The 17,946-nt window shown below is 39.6% G+C and overlaps 1 protein-coding gene across 3 annotated transcripts in view; it reads left to right on the plus strand.

Moving 5' to 3' along the window:
- The first annotated feature begins 11,775 nt into the window (after nucleotides 1-11,775).
- Nucleotides 11,776-17,946, plus strand: part of TMEM170B (transmembrane protein 170B) — a 39,107-nt gene continuing 32,936 nt past the window's right edge. Inside the window, exon 1 of one of the 3 annotated variants that reach the window (XR_014793999.1) lies at nucleotides 11,776-12,533. Coding sequence is in view for 2 of the 3 variants with exons in the window: in XM_084872769.1 (XP_084728895.1) it covers nucleotides 12,209-12,533 (325 nt within the window). In the remaining variant the exon portion in view is untranslated. The remainder of the gene's footprint in view (nucleotides 12,534-17,946) is intronic. The other 2 variants (XM_084872769.1, XM_084872768.1) reach the window with 2 other exon arrangements.

The following is a 17,946-nucleotide window of genomic DNA, read 5'->3' on the forward strand; positions in this document are numbered from 1 at the left end:
TCAGAGGACAAAGATACTGACCATCTATTTAACGATTTTTCCGTGACTATATCCATTGCCTTGTCTTGCTTTATAAGAACTACCTGATGGGGAGGGAGGAGATGTGTGGGAGGGAAAGAGGGGTGCCAAAAAAAAAAAAAAACCAATCAATAAAATATGTAAAAATAAATAAATAAATAAATAAATAAATAAATAAATAAATAAGTAAAAAAAAAAAAAAGAACTACCTGAAAAAGATAGGAATTTTGATATTTATATAGAAATAATATATACATTATTGCCTTAATTTTGGGTGGGAGAAATAACTTTTATACAATGTGCTTTTTAATCTAAATAAAATACAAATTTATTATTATTATTATTATTATTATTATTATTTATTATTTGTTAATCCTCACCCAAGTATATTTTTTCCATTGATTTTTAGAGATAGTGGAAGGAAAGGTTGGAGGGGGGAGAGAAAGAGAAACATCGATGTGAAAGAGACACATCAATTGGTTGCCTCCTGCTTACACCCTCACTGGGCCCAGGATTGAACCTGCAACCTAGATACGTGCTCTTGACCAGGAATCAAACTCAAGACCCTTCCCTGCGCCTGCCAACACTAATCACTGAGCTCACCAGCCAAAGTGACTCATCTCATTTCTTATCAAAAGAAATGTTTTCCCAGCCTAGTCACTCAACTGACATGACACCAAGAAAGTTCCATTTCCAAACACCAAATCCATGCTTAAATTACAAATAGCTCTATTGAAGACATTTTTAAAGTGTACAAAATAGTTATCAAAGTTAGTCTTAAATACTCAAATGTGAGAGAAAGCATTCTGAATTCAAACTGAATATCAATAGCGTTGGCATAATGAATGACTCAAACAAAGCAAGCTTTTTTAGATAACTTTTAAAAAATATGTATTATATATCAGTCTTTTCTCAGATACCTAAATGGTTAGCCCTAACTGGCTACTCACTGAAGAAATGAAATGTTCAGTGGTATATTTCTAATCGATGCTCACTCAGCCATTTCAAAGTAAGTAAATTGAAATACAGAGATTTATATTTTTCTTCTTATATATTAAACCTTACAATTCATGAGGAGGGGCTTTATTTTTCAGAGGCTTTCAAAGAATATTAAGGAATAAACAATGATTTCAAATGCTTGCTAATCTGTATTATGTTCAGAATTTCAGAAAGAAAGGACAAGGAAAAGGCAAAAGGTCTTTTTTTAATCCATGCTGACTTTAAGTAATGTTCCCAGAGATCCCAGTCAGATGAAAAATGATAAATAAAAAATAAATAAACTTTGTTAAAAATGGGCCTCTTAGAACACATGAACCAAGACTTTTTCATTGCCTAATCTTTCCCTGAGTCAACTAAATTCTTTATTCATCTTTCTATTGGACTTTGTGCATCATATTTCACAGTAAAATACTAAATTGTACTTTATTTGAGCTTAGAAATCCAAGACAAAGACACAGTGTCCCAAAATATGTATATATACTTTGAGTAGTTACTAATTCCAATGGGTTAAACCTGAAAAAAAGTCTATCAATTGAGCTATCAGAAAAAACTGTGTATACATTTTTTGGGACACCCTATATAAGGAGGTTAAAATAAAAGAGGAGCCTCCCTTCTGGGCCAAATTTCGAAAAGCAGAGAGGAAGTTGCATTTTGTTGTGCAATTTGTTGGTTACACAAAACCCTTGGCCTAATTCTAAGATATGACATCAATTTAACTATTGCCCAACTTGGTGCCTTACTCAACCAGTATGTGCTGATTTGAGTTTAAAACATTGTCTTCCGTTCTTTTGGTCATCAGGAAAGATGAAGAAACTAAGAGAGGGAGCTGAGTGTCCCAGTTGATACAACCTTTTCTCCAACTTGGAAGTAGGTTGCATGACCTTGGCTCATAGCAAAGTTCTGATTCAACCTACCCTATTCTTACAATTCTCTTGGCATTAATGGAATACACACACACACACACACACACACACACACAAATATACAGTAATTGAGAATACTTGTTATATATATGTAACATATTTACTGAGCAAACACATATATTATGTATTATAATAAAATATGTAATATGTTGTTATACATTTTACAGTATAATATAATACATACTATAATAATATTTGTATATTATGTATACAACTATAATAATAAATTATACACATATAATATACACATATATGGCACATGTACATATAATATATATATATAATGTTAGTTATGTACTCAGTCCTACATTGTCATTTGTTTCCTTATTGTTTCAAATATATGTTTTATTCTCTTAAACCCATGTTAAGCTTGGTCTTTTATTTCTTAATACATATAATTAATATAATGAAAAAAAAATGGCTTCAATTTCATACTTTTATAATGGGCTAAAGGTTCTCATTATATTTCTAGTTACCTCAGATATGTACTCTATGAACTTAAAAAAGTTTTATTAACTAAGATGGCATAAAAAATGGCCATTGGGAAACTTACTTTCAGAATTTAATTTTTTTATTGATTTTTTTTTTTTAGAGAGTGAGAAAGAGGAAGAGAGGGAGAAAGAGGAAGAGAGAAAGAGAGAGAGAGAAAAAAAAACCACATTGATTTGTTATTCCACTTATTTATGCATTCATTGGATGATTCTTATATGTGCCCTGACTGAGGATCAAACCCACAACCTTGGCATATTGAGACAATGTTCTAACCAAATGAGCCCAGACAGGGCCCAGAATTTTATTTTTTTAATGCAACAAAATATTTCCAGTTGAATTCAATCTATGATCGATTGGTTATATAACTTAAACGGAAATTTAAGATGGAGTAGAGTTATGGAGCAACACTCTTTCTGTATGTGACACTCAGAAAGAAGGTGGTCTGGATGAGTTATCTAGAAAATAGCCTTTGTTAGCTGCAAGATTTTTGTCTGAGTAGCAGCACTTTGTGGGTAAACAAGATCTACTCGAATTGTTTGGGTCTGATAGAATCACCTAGATTTGATTACTAAATTGAATTCACCAACAGATTTCCAGGAAATAGGATCACTAGAAACATCAAATACAAAATAATCTATTCCTATAGAGCAGTATTAAAATATTTCTTAGGTTAGTTAAACGCTGAAACCAACGTTTCAAAATGCAGCAGCTCAACACTGAGAAAGTTCAAGTTGGTTCCAGTTCACCAGGGTACTCTGCGCTCAGTTCCATGCACCTTTGAAGAACCTGGGCTGATGGCAGCTTCGACATCTTCAACATGTGGCTTTCGGGGTAGTTTGGTAACACCCTCCCCCTTTTCATCAGCAAAGTGAGAGTATGAAGGAACGGTTGGGTGGTGGTGGTTAGACATCAGGCTTGGAGGCGGCACACAGCACATATGGCCAGTGCGTGACCAACCTAACCACAGAGGAGGCCTGGGAATGTATCTAGTTGGGTGCCCAGGAGGAAGGGAAGAAGAGATTCGGGTGAACAGCTAAGGTCTCTGTCACAAAAGTCATTCAACAAGCAGGTCTTCCATAGCCTCTGTAATTTTGAGCCTCAAAAGTCTTATGAAAACAAAAGGGCAGTTTGGAGGAGTAGCAGTTAGGTTTGGGGGATCAGATGGCATTAGGCTGGGTGACCTTGGCAGAGTTTGTCCCATCCTTTTGGGGCCACAGCTCTTTCAACCAGAGAATTCTCTCACAGTTTTAGCCTCCTGCTGTTCCCTATGGGCGTCATTGCAGCTGTCTCAGCTACAGCACATTAGGGGCTGGGACTGAGCACAACGAAAAAAAAAACACACAAAACATGATTTCTCCCCACTCTCTCCGGTTGTTGGGAGACCTTTTTCCTTCTCTTCATGCCCAAACAAGAGGACTTCTCCTGGAGCTCTCTGTTGGCACCTAGTCCATGTCCACGGTCTCTACTGTCCTGAGCCCAGCCGAGGGGACACTAATAGCCTGTTTGACGGCACTTCCAATTCTCATCTTCCTCCCTAACTGACCAGCTCCTTTTTCCTCTCCAAATTCCTCCCTGCATGCTAAGTTCAGTGGCTTGTGCCATAGGAGACACTGGATGAAGGATGTTCACTCCATCTTGCCCTAAACTGGACCCTGCATTATTAATTTTATACTTGCTTAAATTCTCATTTAAGTATAAAGCAATAGTGACAACAAAAACTTCAAGGAATATGCTGTAGTTTCCTTAAGTATTCTTAATGTCAAGATGAAATAATATTGCATAACTGGCAGCAGTTGTGAGGGGAAGAAAGAGGGGAGGAAGTTTAAATATGCTGATTTCCTCATTTTTCATAGTTACAAATATATCTGAAGTAGCAAAAATTCAGGAAGAATCCACAGAGAAGCTAATAATGATGGTTGCCTGAGGAGCACTAAGTGGCGTGGGAACATGGGTGAAAGGTGACTTTTTACTGAACACACTTCAGCCATCTGAATATATTATGTTAAAAGCAAAACAGGGGGAAATAGAAATAGATACTTGTCCATCAAAAGAATTCTTCACAAGTTCTCTTTGCTTGTTCTTTAGGAGGAATATTCTTTAGAAGTTGGCATTCCCATATCGTTTTTAAAATCTATTAATATTTAAATAAAATAATAAAAGCTAGCATTTATTGAATATTTATTGCTTCAGACTCCACTCTAAAGATATAATACTAGCGGCCTGGTGCACAAAATTCATGCACATTAAAAGGGGATTAATTAGAGGAAATATTTTAATATTGTTATTTGCCCTTTCTCTATAATAGAAGTGTCAGAGATGAAAGAGAATTAGTAAATGTATATGAAAATCTTCCTCCTATCAGAGTCTGGGGTGCACCATGGGACCCAGAGTCAAGTCCCCGCCCACCCACGTACACCTCAAAGTTGTGTGAGACTCAGACCTAGCAGCCCTCCCCGAATTGGGCTAGATCCAGACCTGCCAGTCTCATCCCTGTCAAACCCGCCAGACTGGGTGCAGCCTTGAGGTCTCCCGACAAGTCCCATTGGGTGGGGATATGGCCTGAGGTCCCGTCAAACCACGCTGAGGTCCTGCGGCCCGGGGCAAGTGGAGCAGCCTAAGGTCCCCAGCCCAGCACTGGGGTGGGAGCGGGGGTGGGGGGAGAGCACACCTTGAGGTTCCCCCATCAAGTCCTGCCAGGCAGGGGGTGCAGCCTCAGGTCCCCCATCAAGCTCTGCTGGGTGGGGGGCAGGGTCTGAGGTTCCCTGTCAAGCCCCATAGGGACCGAAGGGGGGGAGCAGCCTCAGGTCCATGCTGATTGCTCGTTAAGGCTTGTTATAGGAACTCAGCCTCCGCTGTGGGTGCAGTCATCTTGTGTTATAGAAACCCTCACCTCCACTATGGGTGCTGCCATCTTTGTGGCAGAGTGATGGTCAATTTGCATATCTCCTCTTTATTATATAGGATAGAAATGAATAATATATATGAAATATAGATATTTCCCACTTTACAGATGAGGAAACTGAAGATCAGCGAGGTTAAATAGCTTGCCTAACGGTCTTATCTGATAAAACAGCCAGACTTGGATTAGACCAGGTGTTGAGTAGTAGAGGTAAAGAGTAGAAAATATATAACCTACTGTAATCTGATTAGAGTTAACAGAGACTATACACTTTTAAACTGCTTAGAGTGTGTCAATAGCTACACTCTGTTTAGGGGAGGTAGGGATAGTGGAGATTACATAAAAATAAAAGCAGAACCAGCCCTTTCAAATTATAATGAACATAAACAAAAGAAAGGCAGCATAAACCATACCACCTATTTTAGAAGTAGCAACAAAAATAGAAAGAATAATATAGACAATACTAATTGCTTATTATATCAACAAATAGAAATAGTTTAAATTAAAATAGGAATTGAACATTATATTAAAAAGTAAAATTCAACATCAGAATTCCCTAAAACAAAGTGATTCAGAAAGGTTGACAAAGATATACTTGGCAAATGCAAGCAAAAATAAAGTTAATATTTCTTCTAAAGTCATGACTTTAACATTAGGCAAGATTAAATTAAATTTTAAAAGAATTCTATAATACAAATGGACATTTTTAGTCTGAAAAGTAAAATCATAATTAAAATCTAACATATTCAAGTATCTATCCACTAAAAAATATATAGAATTAAAAGTCATAAAACCCAAACTATAAAAAAAGAGAAAGAAGCAGAAATATATTATTTGTAGACTAATCTCACTCAGCTGTGTTAGACTGCATTATTTGTTCAAATTATTTGTTGCTTCCGCCTATTTTCCTTTGCCATTCTTCCCAGTAGACCAATTATACTTCTTTATTTTATTCGGTTTGGGTTTGACCTTTCTGCATTGACCAAATAAATGTGAGTATACATGACATGGACCATACTGGAGCGTAAACTTAAGATACACCTGCATGGTTTGGCCCTGCCTCTCTTCTTCCTGGGTTCTAGGTGGGACATATTGTATTTGTTTTTAGACTTGGGGTAACAAACCAGGAGCTACCTTGTAAGGGGGTGATAGCTGGTGTTAACGAAAAAACCATTGAAACCTGTAGAGAATTTTAGTGAGTTTATTTGAGCCAAACTGTGGACATATGCTGGGAAGCAGAACCTCAATGGATTGAGATAATGCTCTGAAGAATGGCAGGTTACATTTCTATTTATACATTGCCTCAAGGAGGGACGTAGGTGGGTTACAAGAAATTCACTGACTATGGATTAAGGAGGTGGGATAAAGCAAAGCAGTGGGAAACCCCTGGGATTGGATGAGGTACTTAGGTGAGTGCAGGAACAATTAACATGATAAAGAAGGAATTTGAGGCGTCTGTCCTGGCGCCTACCATATTTGATTGTGCCCCAGGGGCTCCAGAAAAAAGGGAAGTTACAAGTTAACCAGACATCTCACGGATTTGTTATCTTAGAGGCAAAAAAGGCAAATGGGCTCAGTAAAGAAGATCTAAATTGATCTTTGTCAGGGAAAATATCAGCCTAGGACATGACTACCCACTATAACTTGTTTGTAGTTAAATATTTAATTTTCAAACCATCGTTTGTGTTATTTTATGTCTCGGAGTTTGCAAGACTGCCATGCAGGCCTCCCCTGAACTTGTCAGGTTAGCAGGTGGGAGAACTTGGCAGGTAGGTGGTTTGAATGCATAGATGGAAGGAGAGCACAAGAATGAAGTAGAAAATGGAGCTAGAGACACGAAGTATCTGCCTGTCTTTCTTCCCCAAACATGTCCTGACTCTGGATGACTGGGGGTGGAGGTCCTATCCCACTGCCATTACAAAGCAGCTCTCCTTCCTTTTCTGGGCAGGGCTGGGTCCCTCCGAAGCCTCATATCATTAGCTTGGTACCCTAGGTGTACCATATGTTACTGAGGAGACAAAACAGGACATATCTTTATATTTCCTAGCCCCAGAAATTTAAGTTTTTCAAACAGTCTAGGTGGGCAATTTGGAATTCTTCTAATTCTGATGTCAGTTTGCAAAATCGTTTTTAGAGTCAGAGTTTTCACAGAAGGAAAATCCTCTTTATCCTGTTTCTCCGATTTACTGTGATGGAAATAAATGTTTCTTGACACTAATAGGTGTTTTGAGAAACATTTCAACATGTAAGTTTCAGCACAGTACCCAGTTTGGATTGATATGAATGGCTTTCTTCCTCTTACTTCTGTCATTTTGTTACAGGGTTCCAGGGCAGGAGGAATAGAGAAACTGAGACAGAGAAGTTAAAACAAGGCCATACAGTGTGGGCAATCTGCAGCTGCCCTGTAACTAGCCAGTCATCTTCCCCAGACAAGGACATGAGAGCAAATGGTTAAAAATCCTCTCTAGTGTGAGAATGCAGAAAGGGAAGGGGGAAAACGGAAAGGCCAAAAGGGCAGTTTTACTTCCTAAGTAGAGAAGCCAGCAGTCTCAAGGCTTGGCATGATAAAGTTGCCAGGTGCTTCTCATGAATTCTGGGAAGGCCACAACAAAGTACAAACAAACAAACAAACAAACAAACAAATAAAGGGGGGACCTTGAGAATTAATCTGTAACAAAATATTCAGCAAATCAATTTTAAAACTTATGCACGGTGGGTATATAACACCTCGAACCCCCATCCAAGCTGCTTTACAGAGTGGCTGAGAGCCTGTTTGTGGTTTGTAAGGCAGATGTATAGGTTTGCTTGCTTGCTTTGCTTTTTCAATTAAGGTGCATGCTTTAATTAATTGACTTTTCACAACGCAGTCAAAGTCTCTAGGATAAATTCAATGAGGATCGAGGTTGAGCTCAGCCCTCTCCCACTGACTGAGGGGGCTGTCCAGTAACATCTCTCTGGTGACGGTGAGGTGCCTCTAACACCTCTAACAATTCTTATGTAGTACCATACAGCAAGAAAGGTAATAAAGTGGAGGAAAAAAATGACTTTAAGGACATTTCCTCTAAGGATCAATATCATTGTGTAGTCTAACTGATTTTAAAAGCATTATTCTGTGCTCTTTCTGGGCATTTAATAGGATGGATAAGACTTATGAGTGAACCCTCAGTTGTATGTAATAAATAAACCAGGAACTATTCATAAATTGCTTATTTTAAACTGAAGGGCAGGGCTGAAAAAGACTTTTAGGAGTCATTTGGGGTGTTCCCTGATTTCTGGCAGGAATGTAACAAAAGCATTCGTTGATTGTTGTATTAATGCAATATCTAAAATCTGCAAGGAGAGAAACTACACAATTTTCATTTGCATTAACTCACTTTTGTGTTTTATAGCTTTGGCTGTTAGAAAATGCTCAATTCCCTTAAGAGTACTGCCTTCCAACAAAGGGGATATCATTAGCCTAATATAAGTTAAATGCAATGAATTAGCCTGGAGAGTAGAGAACTTATTAATATTCAAATCCTATACATAATACCTAGCATAGAACATTATAAGTAATAGATGCCAAATAAATACTTATTAAATTGAATGAAACTGAAAAGCAGGGGAAGTGCATTATGGACTAGAGCAGCAATTTTCAATCGGTGAGCAGATGAGCAGACAGAATTTTAAAAACATGCAATCCCAGATGACTTTAGTCAGGGGCACTGACCTCTTTGCCTTTAAATTGTTAAAAAAAATAAATAAATAAATAAAATAAAAATGACAACAACCAACACAACAGTGGCCACCTGGTGTGAATGAATCAAAATAATACCTAGTGTGTTTTTTTAAATTCTCTTTTGTCAGATTGGCAAAAAATATATTTTGGGTGTGCTGCAGAATTTTAGTAATTAGTTTATGTGTGCCATGAGGTGAAAAAGGTTGATGGCTGCTGGACCAGAGGCTTCATTGCTGTGTCTTACTTTCTCATTTCTGAAATCAATACTTAAATTACATTTAAAAAATTATGTGAAACAAGGAAAATGCTGACTTTCTATGACATTCATTCAGCAAATATTTATTGAACATCATGTGCTAGGCACTGTCCCAGGTTCTGAATATTTTCTTTTCTTTTTTTAATTGAATTTATTCAGGTGACATTGTTTTACAAAACCATACCAGTTTCAAGTGCACACTCAATAAAACATCATCTGCACACTGCATCATGTCCCCATTGGCCAAAGCAAAGTCTCTGTCAGTCTCCCCCTGCCCCCTTTGCCCACCTCCACACACCTCACCCCCCTTTCCCTCTGGCTATCACCACACTGTTTTCTGTGTCTGTGTGTTATGTATGTGTGTCTTTCTAATGCCTTCACCTTCTTCATCCAGTCCCCCCATCCTGCTTCCCTTCTGACATCTGTCAGTCTGTATCCATGCCTCTGTTTCTATTTTGGTCATCAGTTTATTTTGTTCATTAGATTCAACATCTGAGTGAGATCATATGGTATTTGTCTTTCTCTGACTGGCTTATTTCACATAGCATAATAGTCCCTAGATCCATCCATACTGTCACAAAAGGTCAGATTTCCTTCTTCTATATGGCCAAGTAATATTCCATTGTGTAAATGTACCAGTTTTTTTTGTTTTGTTTTGTTTTTTAATCCCCTCATTTACTGATGGGCACTTGGGCTATTTCCAGATCTTGGCTATTGTAAATACTGCTGCAATGAGCATGAATGCTATGTTTTAAACAATAGTGTACAATACTGAGAATCCCAATTGTTCCAAACCAACTAAAAGTTCCTGATGTGAGAGTTTAATGAGCTGTTGCTCAGAGTTTTCTATAAACACTTCACTGGATGTGGTTGCGTGATTTTTAAAAATACCACTACTCATATAATATCGACTCTCTTAATACCACCATCACATAACCTGCACCTCCACATCCAGAATCTTAAATTTATGGATTAATAGTAAGTTAAGAAACACAGTATGTTTGCTAGACAAAAATAATAGACTGGGAATTCATAAACTAGCCTCTGAAGTGGTGTTACCTATGTCAAGAAACTGAATTCTGCAGAATCCATTTCCTTATCTATTAAATAAAATGAATTAGAAAAACGCTAAGGCCAATTTTAAGTCTGATATTCTATAATCTTTAATTGATTAAGATCTAGATAATTCTAAATACTAGGGGGAAGATAAACTCTATATTATTTATTTGGGTCCAATTCTTATTAGTGATACAATTTCCCTTTTTTTGTGTGTTGTGACACCAATACATCTACTATATATACATACATAAATATGTATGAATGTATAATTACTGTTTTAAAAGTGGTCACCAAAGTACCATTGTACAGGTGATTCGACCCTACAGGTTTTGCTGAGTATATTTGTTTTTGCTACAGCATGAACTTCCCTTCCTTTAGTACATTTTTATTTACAATGGCAGAGCCATTGAAAAGGATGGAGTTGGGAATGGCAGTGGCTAGTGCATATTTATATTATAACCAAAACTTAATTTTTATTTTTCAAGTTAAAAGGTTTCAAACTTTAAGGAGTTTAATTTGTCATAGCTGGAATTTAGATAGCTCCTCAGGCTAACGTTTGGGCATGAAAAAAGGTAGCAAACAATAGGAAGAAAGTTTAAGTCCTAGGGGAGAAAAAAAATAACGAAAGTTTTTTTTTAAAATGTTGTTTGCTTTTACAATTTAAATTAAAAAAATACTGCAATGCAAAAAGAGCTAGATCAGGGAATGGCTCTGAACCCTATGTCACTAAGTATTTGGGAACCTGGAACCACAGGAGGCCCCAGTTCTTGCTGCCAGAAGGACTGGGTGAATGAGAAAGGGAGTCTCTTTCCGTTTTAGTAGCTTTAAAATATAATATTTAGTAGCTTTAAAATATAAAATATATAGCTTTAAAATTTAAAATATATTTAGTTGCTTTAAAATATAAAATATATATCCAACTCACCTGACTTACTAAAAAAAAACACACACACACAAAAAAACCCCTCAATTAATACATGTAAAATGTTGAGATGTTTAAGCCTTTTAAAAAAGGATGCAAACATTTGTTGTCAAAAGTGTTTCATGAGGAGCCAAAGATCTGAACTACCGCAGAAAGCGTCTCAGGAAGTTTGGTACCGTTTGCTCCCCCGGGCTAGGCCGGGGTGGCCCTTCAGGCTCGGTCTTCAGCGCCCACGGCCACTCCGCACGTCCGGAGCGCCTCGGTCAAGGGCTGCGGCTCCCAGGGCGCGCGCCCGGGTGAGGGGCGGGGAGTGCGGGGGCGGGTCCTCTCAGCACCCAATCAGCAGCGGAGCCGGCGGTGGCGCTAGTGACGCAACTGCGCTTCTCCCCGCCCCACTGCGGTGGCTCCCGGCGCCGTCGGCCTCGCGAGCTCCGCGCGGGGAGGGGAGGGAGGAGGACTCCGGGGCCGGCCGGGTGTCCGAGGGCGGCGGGTCGCGGGAAGGGGGAGACTGAGCATGCGCAGCCGGTCCGGCGGAGGGAGGGAGGAGGGGACCCGTGCGCGCGCGCACGAGCGGCCCGCCGGCGGCCGCGGGTGGAGGGGGCGGTTCCTCGAGTGTCGGCGGCTGGAGGGTGGGCAGGCCGGTGGCAGGTGCCGCCCGGGCTGCCGCCGCAGCCTCCCGCGGATCCCGGCTCTCCGGATCCTCCGGAGGTGATGCGTGGGACTTCGCCGGGGGCAGCACCTGCCGGCTGCCCATCACTCCCCGCCTCCCGGCTCGACCTCGGCCTCCCAGCGCGCCCGGTCCCCGCGGCGCGGCACTGCCCCTGAGAGGGAGCGGCGGCGGCCTCCTCCGCACCGCGTCCTCGCTGGGGGGCCGCGCGGGGACAGCGCCGGGCCCCCTCCCCTCCCCCGTCCGCCGTCCTCAATGTCTCCGCGGCGGGGAGGGGGCTGCCTGGGAGGAGACGCGCTGAGCGGCCCCCCGCGGAGGTCCGTCGGCCGCAGCGGCAGCAGCAACGCCCGGCCCGGCGCCCCGCAGCCTTGCCCGGCGGCGGCGGCCTGGAGGAGCCGCGCACCCGCCGCCGCCCCCGGAGCCTCGCCCCCGCCGCCGCCCCCCGGCGCCCGCGGAGAAGGCGGCGGGCGCCCCCCCGGGAAGATGAAGGCGGAGGCGGGTGACCACTCCATGATCAACCTGTCGGTGCAGCAGGTCCTGAGCCTCTGGGCCCACGGGACGGTGCTGAGGAACCTCACGGGTAATTGATGCGCCGCCGCCGGGGAGGGGACGGGGGTGCGGTGCCTCCCCCCTCGCCGCCTGCTTCCTCCCTCCCGGGCGGAGGAAGCGCTCCTGGCCGCCCCACCCCGGGCGCGCCTCCTCGGGAGATCGCGGTCCCGGGTCCCGGCCGGGGAGGTCTTCGTTGGGTCCGCTCCGCGCGGGATCCAGGCGCCCCGACGGCCGCCACCGGTTCGCCCCGCGCTCAGGGGCTTCCCCTTCTCCAGAGTGTGTGTGCGGGGGGAAGCCAGGACCCCGGCCCCCGCCGTGCGGAGGGAGGGAGGGCCCGCGGCCCCGCCTTCCGTAGTTACTCGCATCTGTGCTGAGACTTGAGCACAGTTAGCTTTTCTTCACCCCCTCTTCCCCCACCAGCGCACACACTCGTACTCGCACAGCGCTTTTTATTGTTTAGGTGTTTTTCTGTTGAGCTCTTTTTCTTTCTGGCAAATCTCAAATTGAACGCAGGGCTTACATTTCCTGCTCAGGATCAATTTGCTTCCATTGTTAACTTTTTTTTTTTTTTTTTTTTTTTTAATATAGATGACATTAAGTAGATTACAGTGGGTCAGGTGGTCTGGGCCAAGGTCTAGTGGTTATAAGCATTTTAGTTTCCACCATATATCTCCTCTCTATCCTATTTCCTTTTGTCTGTCTGTCTCTCTTTCTCCCCTTCTGGCCTCAAACTGCTGCTCCTGTGACATTTGATAATTTTATCCATTTCCCTTCGTTCTCAAGGCTCTCGGGAGGGAATTGGACTGAACTACATTACAATAATTAACATCAATTTATAGTTGTAAAAATGAGCAGTAATACTCATTTTTATAGGATGCCTCGGTTTGCTTTGTGAAGAAACTTCTGGGTTTGTTAATGTGGAAATGCTTGCTAATATTCTGAGTTCTGAATTTTAAAAAGATCCTGTAAAGATTAGTATTTATAGGAAAGATTCTTTTGCAGTTTGGTGACTCCTCAGTGCCTTATCCCCAGAGAAAAAAACTTTAAAACATGCCCAGGATTTGATTCTTGAAAATGTATAAGGCAGCTAATTTTGATGGAACTTTAGTATTTCAAAATGCATTATGTCAAACTGACTAAAAGTAGGAAGAGTATACTGTAAATTTAACTGGTATGATATGGATATTCATAGAGATTATTTTTAAAAAAATTACATACCACAAGGTGACTTAGATACACTGGTTTTCTTGAATGTGGAAGCTATAAAATTAAAGTTCTGGATTGATTCATGATGTCCTCAGTTTTAATACATGGTTATTTAACTTGGAGCAAACTTACCTTACATGATGTTTTAAAGATAGGAACATGTTCTCAGTTCTGAAAAACTATGTTGACAAGTTTATGACAATACCACTTTATGATTCAGTAGAATTTAGGGATAGACTGCTTTGCCTTTTAACTATGGCTTTGCCTCATATTTGTTCATTGTGTATATTTCAAATGTTATATTTCAGTTAGAGTATTTAGAAAAAATAGCTTTGGGGAACAGAGAAAATGTAAATGTAACTTACCTCTTGGCAGGATTTTACAATATTTTAAAATATTTACTTTAAGATTCTAACTATTATTTAGCAGCTTCTAGTTCTGCAAGTCAACCATTAGGTTAGTAATAGTAGTTTGAGTCCAGAGTTAGCTTTAATTATCTCTTAATACAATCTTAATAATCACAAGCTGCTCATAGGACGTTGCCATTTCCTGGAGGATATACAGAACGTCCCAAACTAGGACTAAAGTGGACCTGGGGAATAAATGCAAAAGAGTAGAGTGTGAATATGCAAAATTGTTTGTTAGGGTAAAAATGGAGAAGGAAATAGATTAGAAATATGTTTCACCAGCAGGTTGAGTGTACCACATTAGGAACCACATCAGTTCGGACTTTGGAAGTGGTAACATTCTGATGTGGTTCTTTATGGCCTTCTTGGTTCTGGTGACATATGTAGCTTAATAATTAGTTAAGATATGCTAGCCACCATACCTCTTAAATTTGGTCTATTAAAAACAAATCCTAAAACAATGAAAAATAATTTCTGCTATGTACCAGGTACTTCACATATATTATTTCTAATCTCCAGAATGACTCTCCAAAGTAGATTTACGAAGAAGCTCAGAGAGGTAAATTCAGTTGCTCCAAATCACAGAGCTAGTAAATGGCTGAGCTAGGCTTTAAAAACTCAGTCTTTGCCGGGACCGGTTTGGCTCAGTGGATAGAGCATCGGCCTGCGGACTGAAAGGTTCCCGGTTCCATTCCGGTCAAGGGCATGTACCTTGGTTGCAGGCACATGCCCAGTAGGGGGTGTGCAAGAGGCAGCTGATCCATGATTCTCTCTCATCGATGTTTCTAACTCTCTATCCCTCTCTCTTCCTCTCTGTGAAAAATTAATAAAATATATTTAAAAAAATAAAAATAAAAAAAAATAAAAACCCAGTCTTTGCCTACAGAACTCTTTCCCTTTTTCCAGGATATTTTAGCTACTTCCTCTTTCCGCTATGTAGATAATGAAACATTTGCTTCATCCTGCTCCTTGTATATGCTTTTTGACTATGAGCTTTTTGGGGGTGGTATCAATGTCTTAATCACTGAATTCTGGATCCCTAGCATTATAGTACCTGGCACATAGTAAATGCTCAATACATATTTACAGAATTTTAAAAATAATACTAAACAGTTGCATGATTTAAACATTCTATTTGTATTATTTTTTGGCTACATCTTTTGGAGTAAATATGCTGATAACTAGGGAATGAGGTGTTTCAATAACTTTTGTAGATAATTGTCAAAGCTTTAAAACACAAATGCTTATTAAAAGTGCTTTTGTGCTAGTTAACCATACTTCCATGTATATTATTGAATCTTTTCAACAATCTTGAGAGAGATTGTTTATCTTTATTTTACACATTTAGACATTGAAGAGAAGAGTAACTTAGCTAATAAGTTAAATATCATTACATTTTTTCAAAGTATGATAACATTACGTCAGAAAGCATTTTTGTCATCATAATAAACTTGGAAGAGAAACAGGTAAAAGAAAGGAGCATAGTATAGAACCAGACTGATTTGGATTTAAGAAATGACTGTATAAAGGATTTATAGAATTCTGATTCATAGAAATTCAGGTTATTAAAAGCCAATTAAAGGAGGAACACATTCTCATCTCTATTTTTTTGAAAAAAAATTTTCTTTATTGATTTCAGAGAGCAAGGGAGAAGGGGGGAGAGATAGAAACATCAAGGATGAGAAAAAATCATGATTGGCTGCCTCCTGTATACCTACTGGAGACCAAGTCCACAGCCTGGGCCAATACCTTGACTGGGAGTCAAACTGTGATCTTCAGGTTCTTAGGTTGATGCTCAGCTACTGAGCCACACCAGACAGGCTCTACTTTTTTCTTTATACAAACCAATAGTTGTGTTGTGTTTTTTTCTTTTCTTTTCTTTGTATCTTATCCCATAAGTGAAGTGAGAAAATCTTTATATTGACCTTTTTATCTTAGAGAATGACCTTTAGAAAGCAGTCTTGCGTATGTATCACTTCGGTAGAAATAAATGTTTAAAAAGTGATCATGAGAACGAACAACATTTTAGAGCTAAAAGTTATGTTGTTCAGCGACTTCACTTTGGAAATATCAAATGCCACATTGTTGAAATGAAGGATATGGTGGGGATCTAACAGTTGCTTAATGATGGAGGCAGGAACTAACCTTCCCTGACCCTTAGTTCTGTGCCTTTTCCTTTTACCCCACATGGCTTTTTTCAGGCAGGTCTGTTGGACAATTAATCTTAATGTACTTAAGAATAGCCTGGTAAGTATTTGTCCCAATAAACCCAAGAATGTATGACTGGAATTTATTTCTATCCATCTATAAAAATAAAATATATTAGAAAATGCAAGAACTATTGAGTAATAGTGCTTTATAAAATTTTACTTTGCTTTTGCTTATGTAAAAGTTTTGATTCATATTTATATATATCCACTTTTAGAAATCCTATGAAGTTCAGGCTGCTATTTATTTTTCCTACTTCATTAGGAAGACACTAGGATTGAGGACTCCATATAGAGCAGATTAATATCTGGAGACCCAATGTCTGTCACTTAGTCACCATTGCCACAGTTCTTTTCCGTATCCAACACTTCCTAAAGTGTGTGATTCATAAGATTCCTAAAGTGTTAACTGTACATAGGTTAGATGAGTCTTTAGCTTACTAAAGTAGAGAGATAAATGGCTTTCTTTCTCAAATCGTTTTTTTCTCTAAATTGTTCCTAATACCATGGCCCCAATCTAAAATTAGAGTCAGTGTGTATATACTCTTTCATTTTCATATGTTACTTGACTTTAAAAAACGATCTACAATAAAATGTATTCCTTTGCTTTACCTTTATTTTCTCAACTTTGTGCTCTAACGCAAATTTGGTTTAGAGAAGAATTTTTTACTTAGAAATAGGCAGGATGCCTAAACCCCTGGATAAACAGATCTAGGCTGGTGTTAGGAAAGGAATAATTGGTCCCTGGGAAAAAAGGCAAAGGCTGGCCTTAGACTGTCTCCTCTCTCGGTGACAGCAGCAAATGTGGTGGCAGGTGCTCCCTTTTTCTATTGGTAATAAGCATTGGGAGGCTGGGAATTCAAACTGGAAGGAAAGTCAGCTGCCTCTGTGTGCATATATGTGTGTGCCTATATTCAATATATGTGCTTATTTTTGCAGTGTGTACACACACACTATTGTAGTCCCCTTTTAGATTTTTCACTTACTAAGCCACTTCAGTGTTAATATTTTCAGGAAAAAAATAAAAAAGAGGGAAAATAATTGGTATCTAATATAGGTATCTGGAATTGTTTACACCACATGCTAGTAAAGCCAGCACCTTCCTTTAGCCGTGCTCCCAAGTTGGTTTGCTTCTCTCGGTGTTATTTTGTATCCTAGGCTATAATTAAGTTTAATTCCTCTTCCTAACTGCTCTGTTATTGGAGGTGAGTTTATGTAAGTAAAATTATTTCAAATGTCCACTTATAGGTATTTATGTTTTGTAAATATAGCCTTAAAAGCAAGTACTTCTTTTCAGTATTGTGCTGGACTCCAAAATTAGCTGTTTCTGAAATACTTGTGAAAAAATCCTGTATTCTTTTGTGCTACAGAGCCAATTAATAAATGATGGTATGATTTGTACTTTATAGGAGTCTGCTTTTTGGAAGGTTGTATATTGTATTGCTAATGAAGCTACTGTAATTTTTCAAAAATTATAATTTTTATCTTCAGGTTTTAAAAATTCCCATTTTATTATCTTTGAACCATATCCTCTGGCAATACCAAGTCTAAGGTCCAGATGACATGTTTAAAATTTAAAGCAATTTCTGGATAAGTCTTGGGTCTGTGTAAGCTATGATTTTGA

Source organism: Pipistrellus hanaki (assembly GCF_964339955.1).
Source record: "Pipistrellus hanaki genome assembly, chromosome: 2".
Lineage (NCBI taxonomy): Eukaryota > Metazoa > Chordata > Mammalia > Chiroptera > Vespertilionidae > Pipistrellus > Pipistrellus hanaki.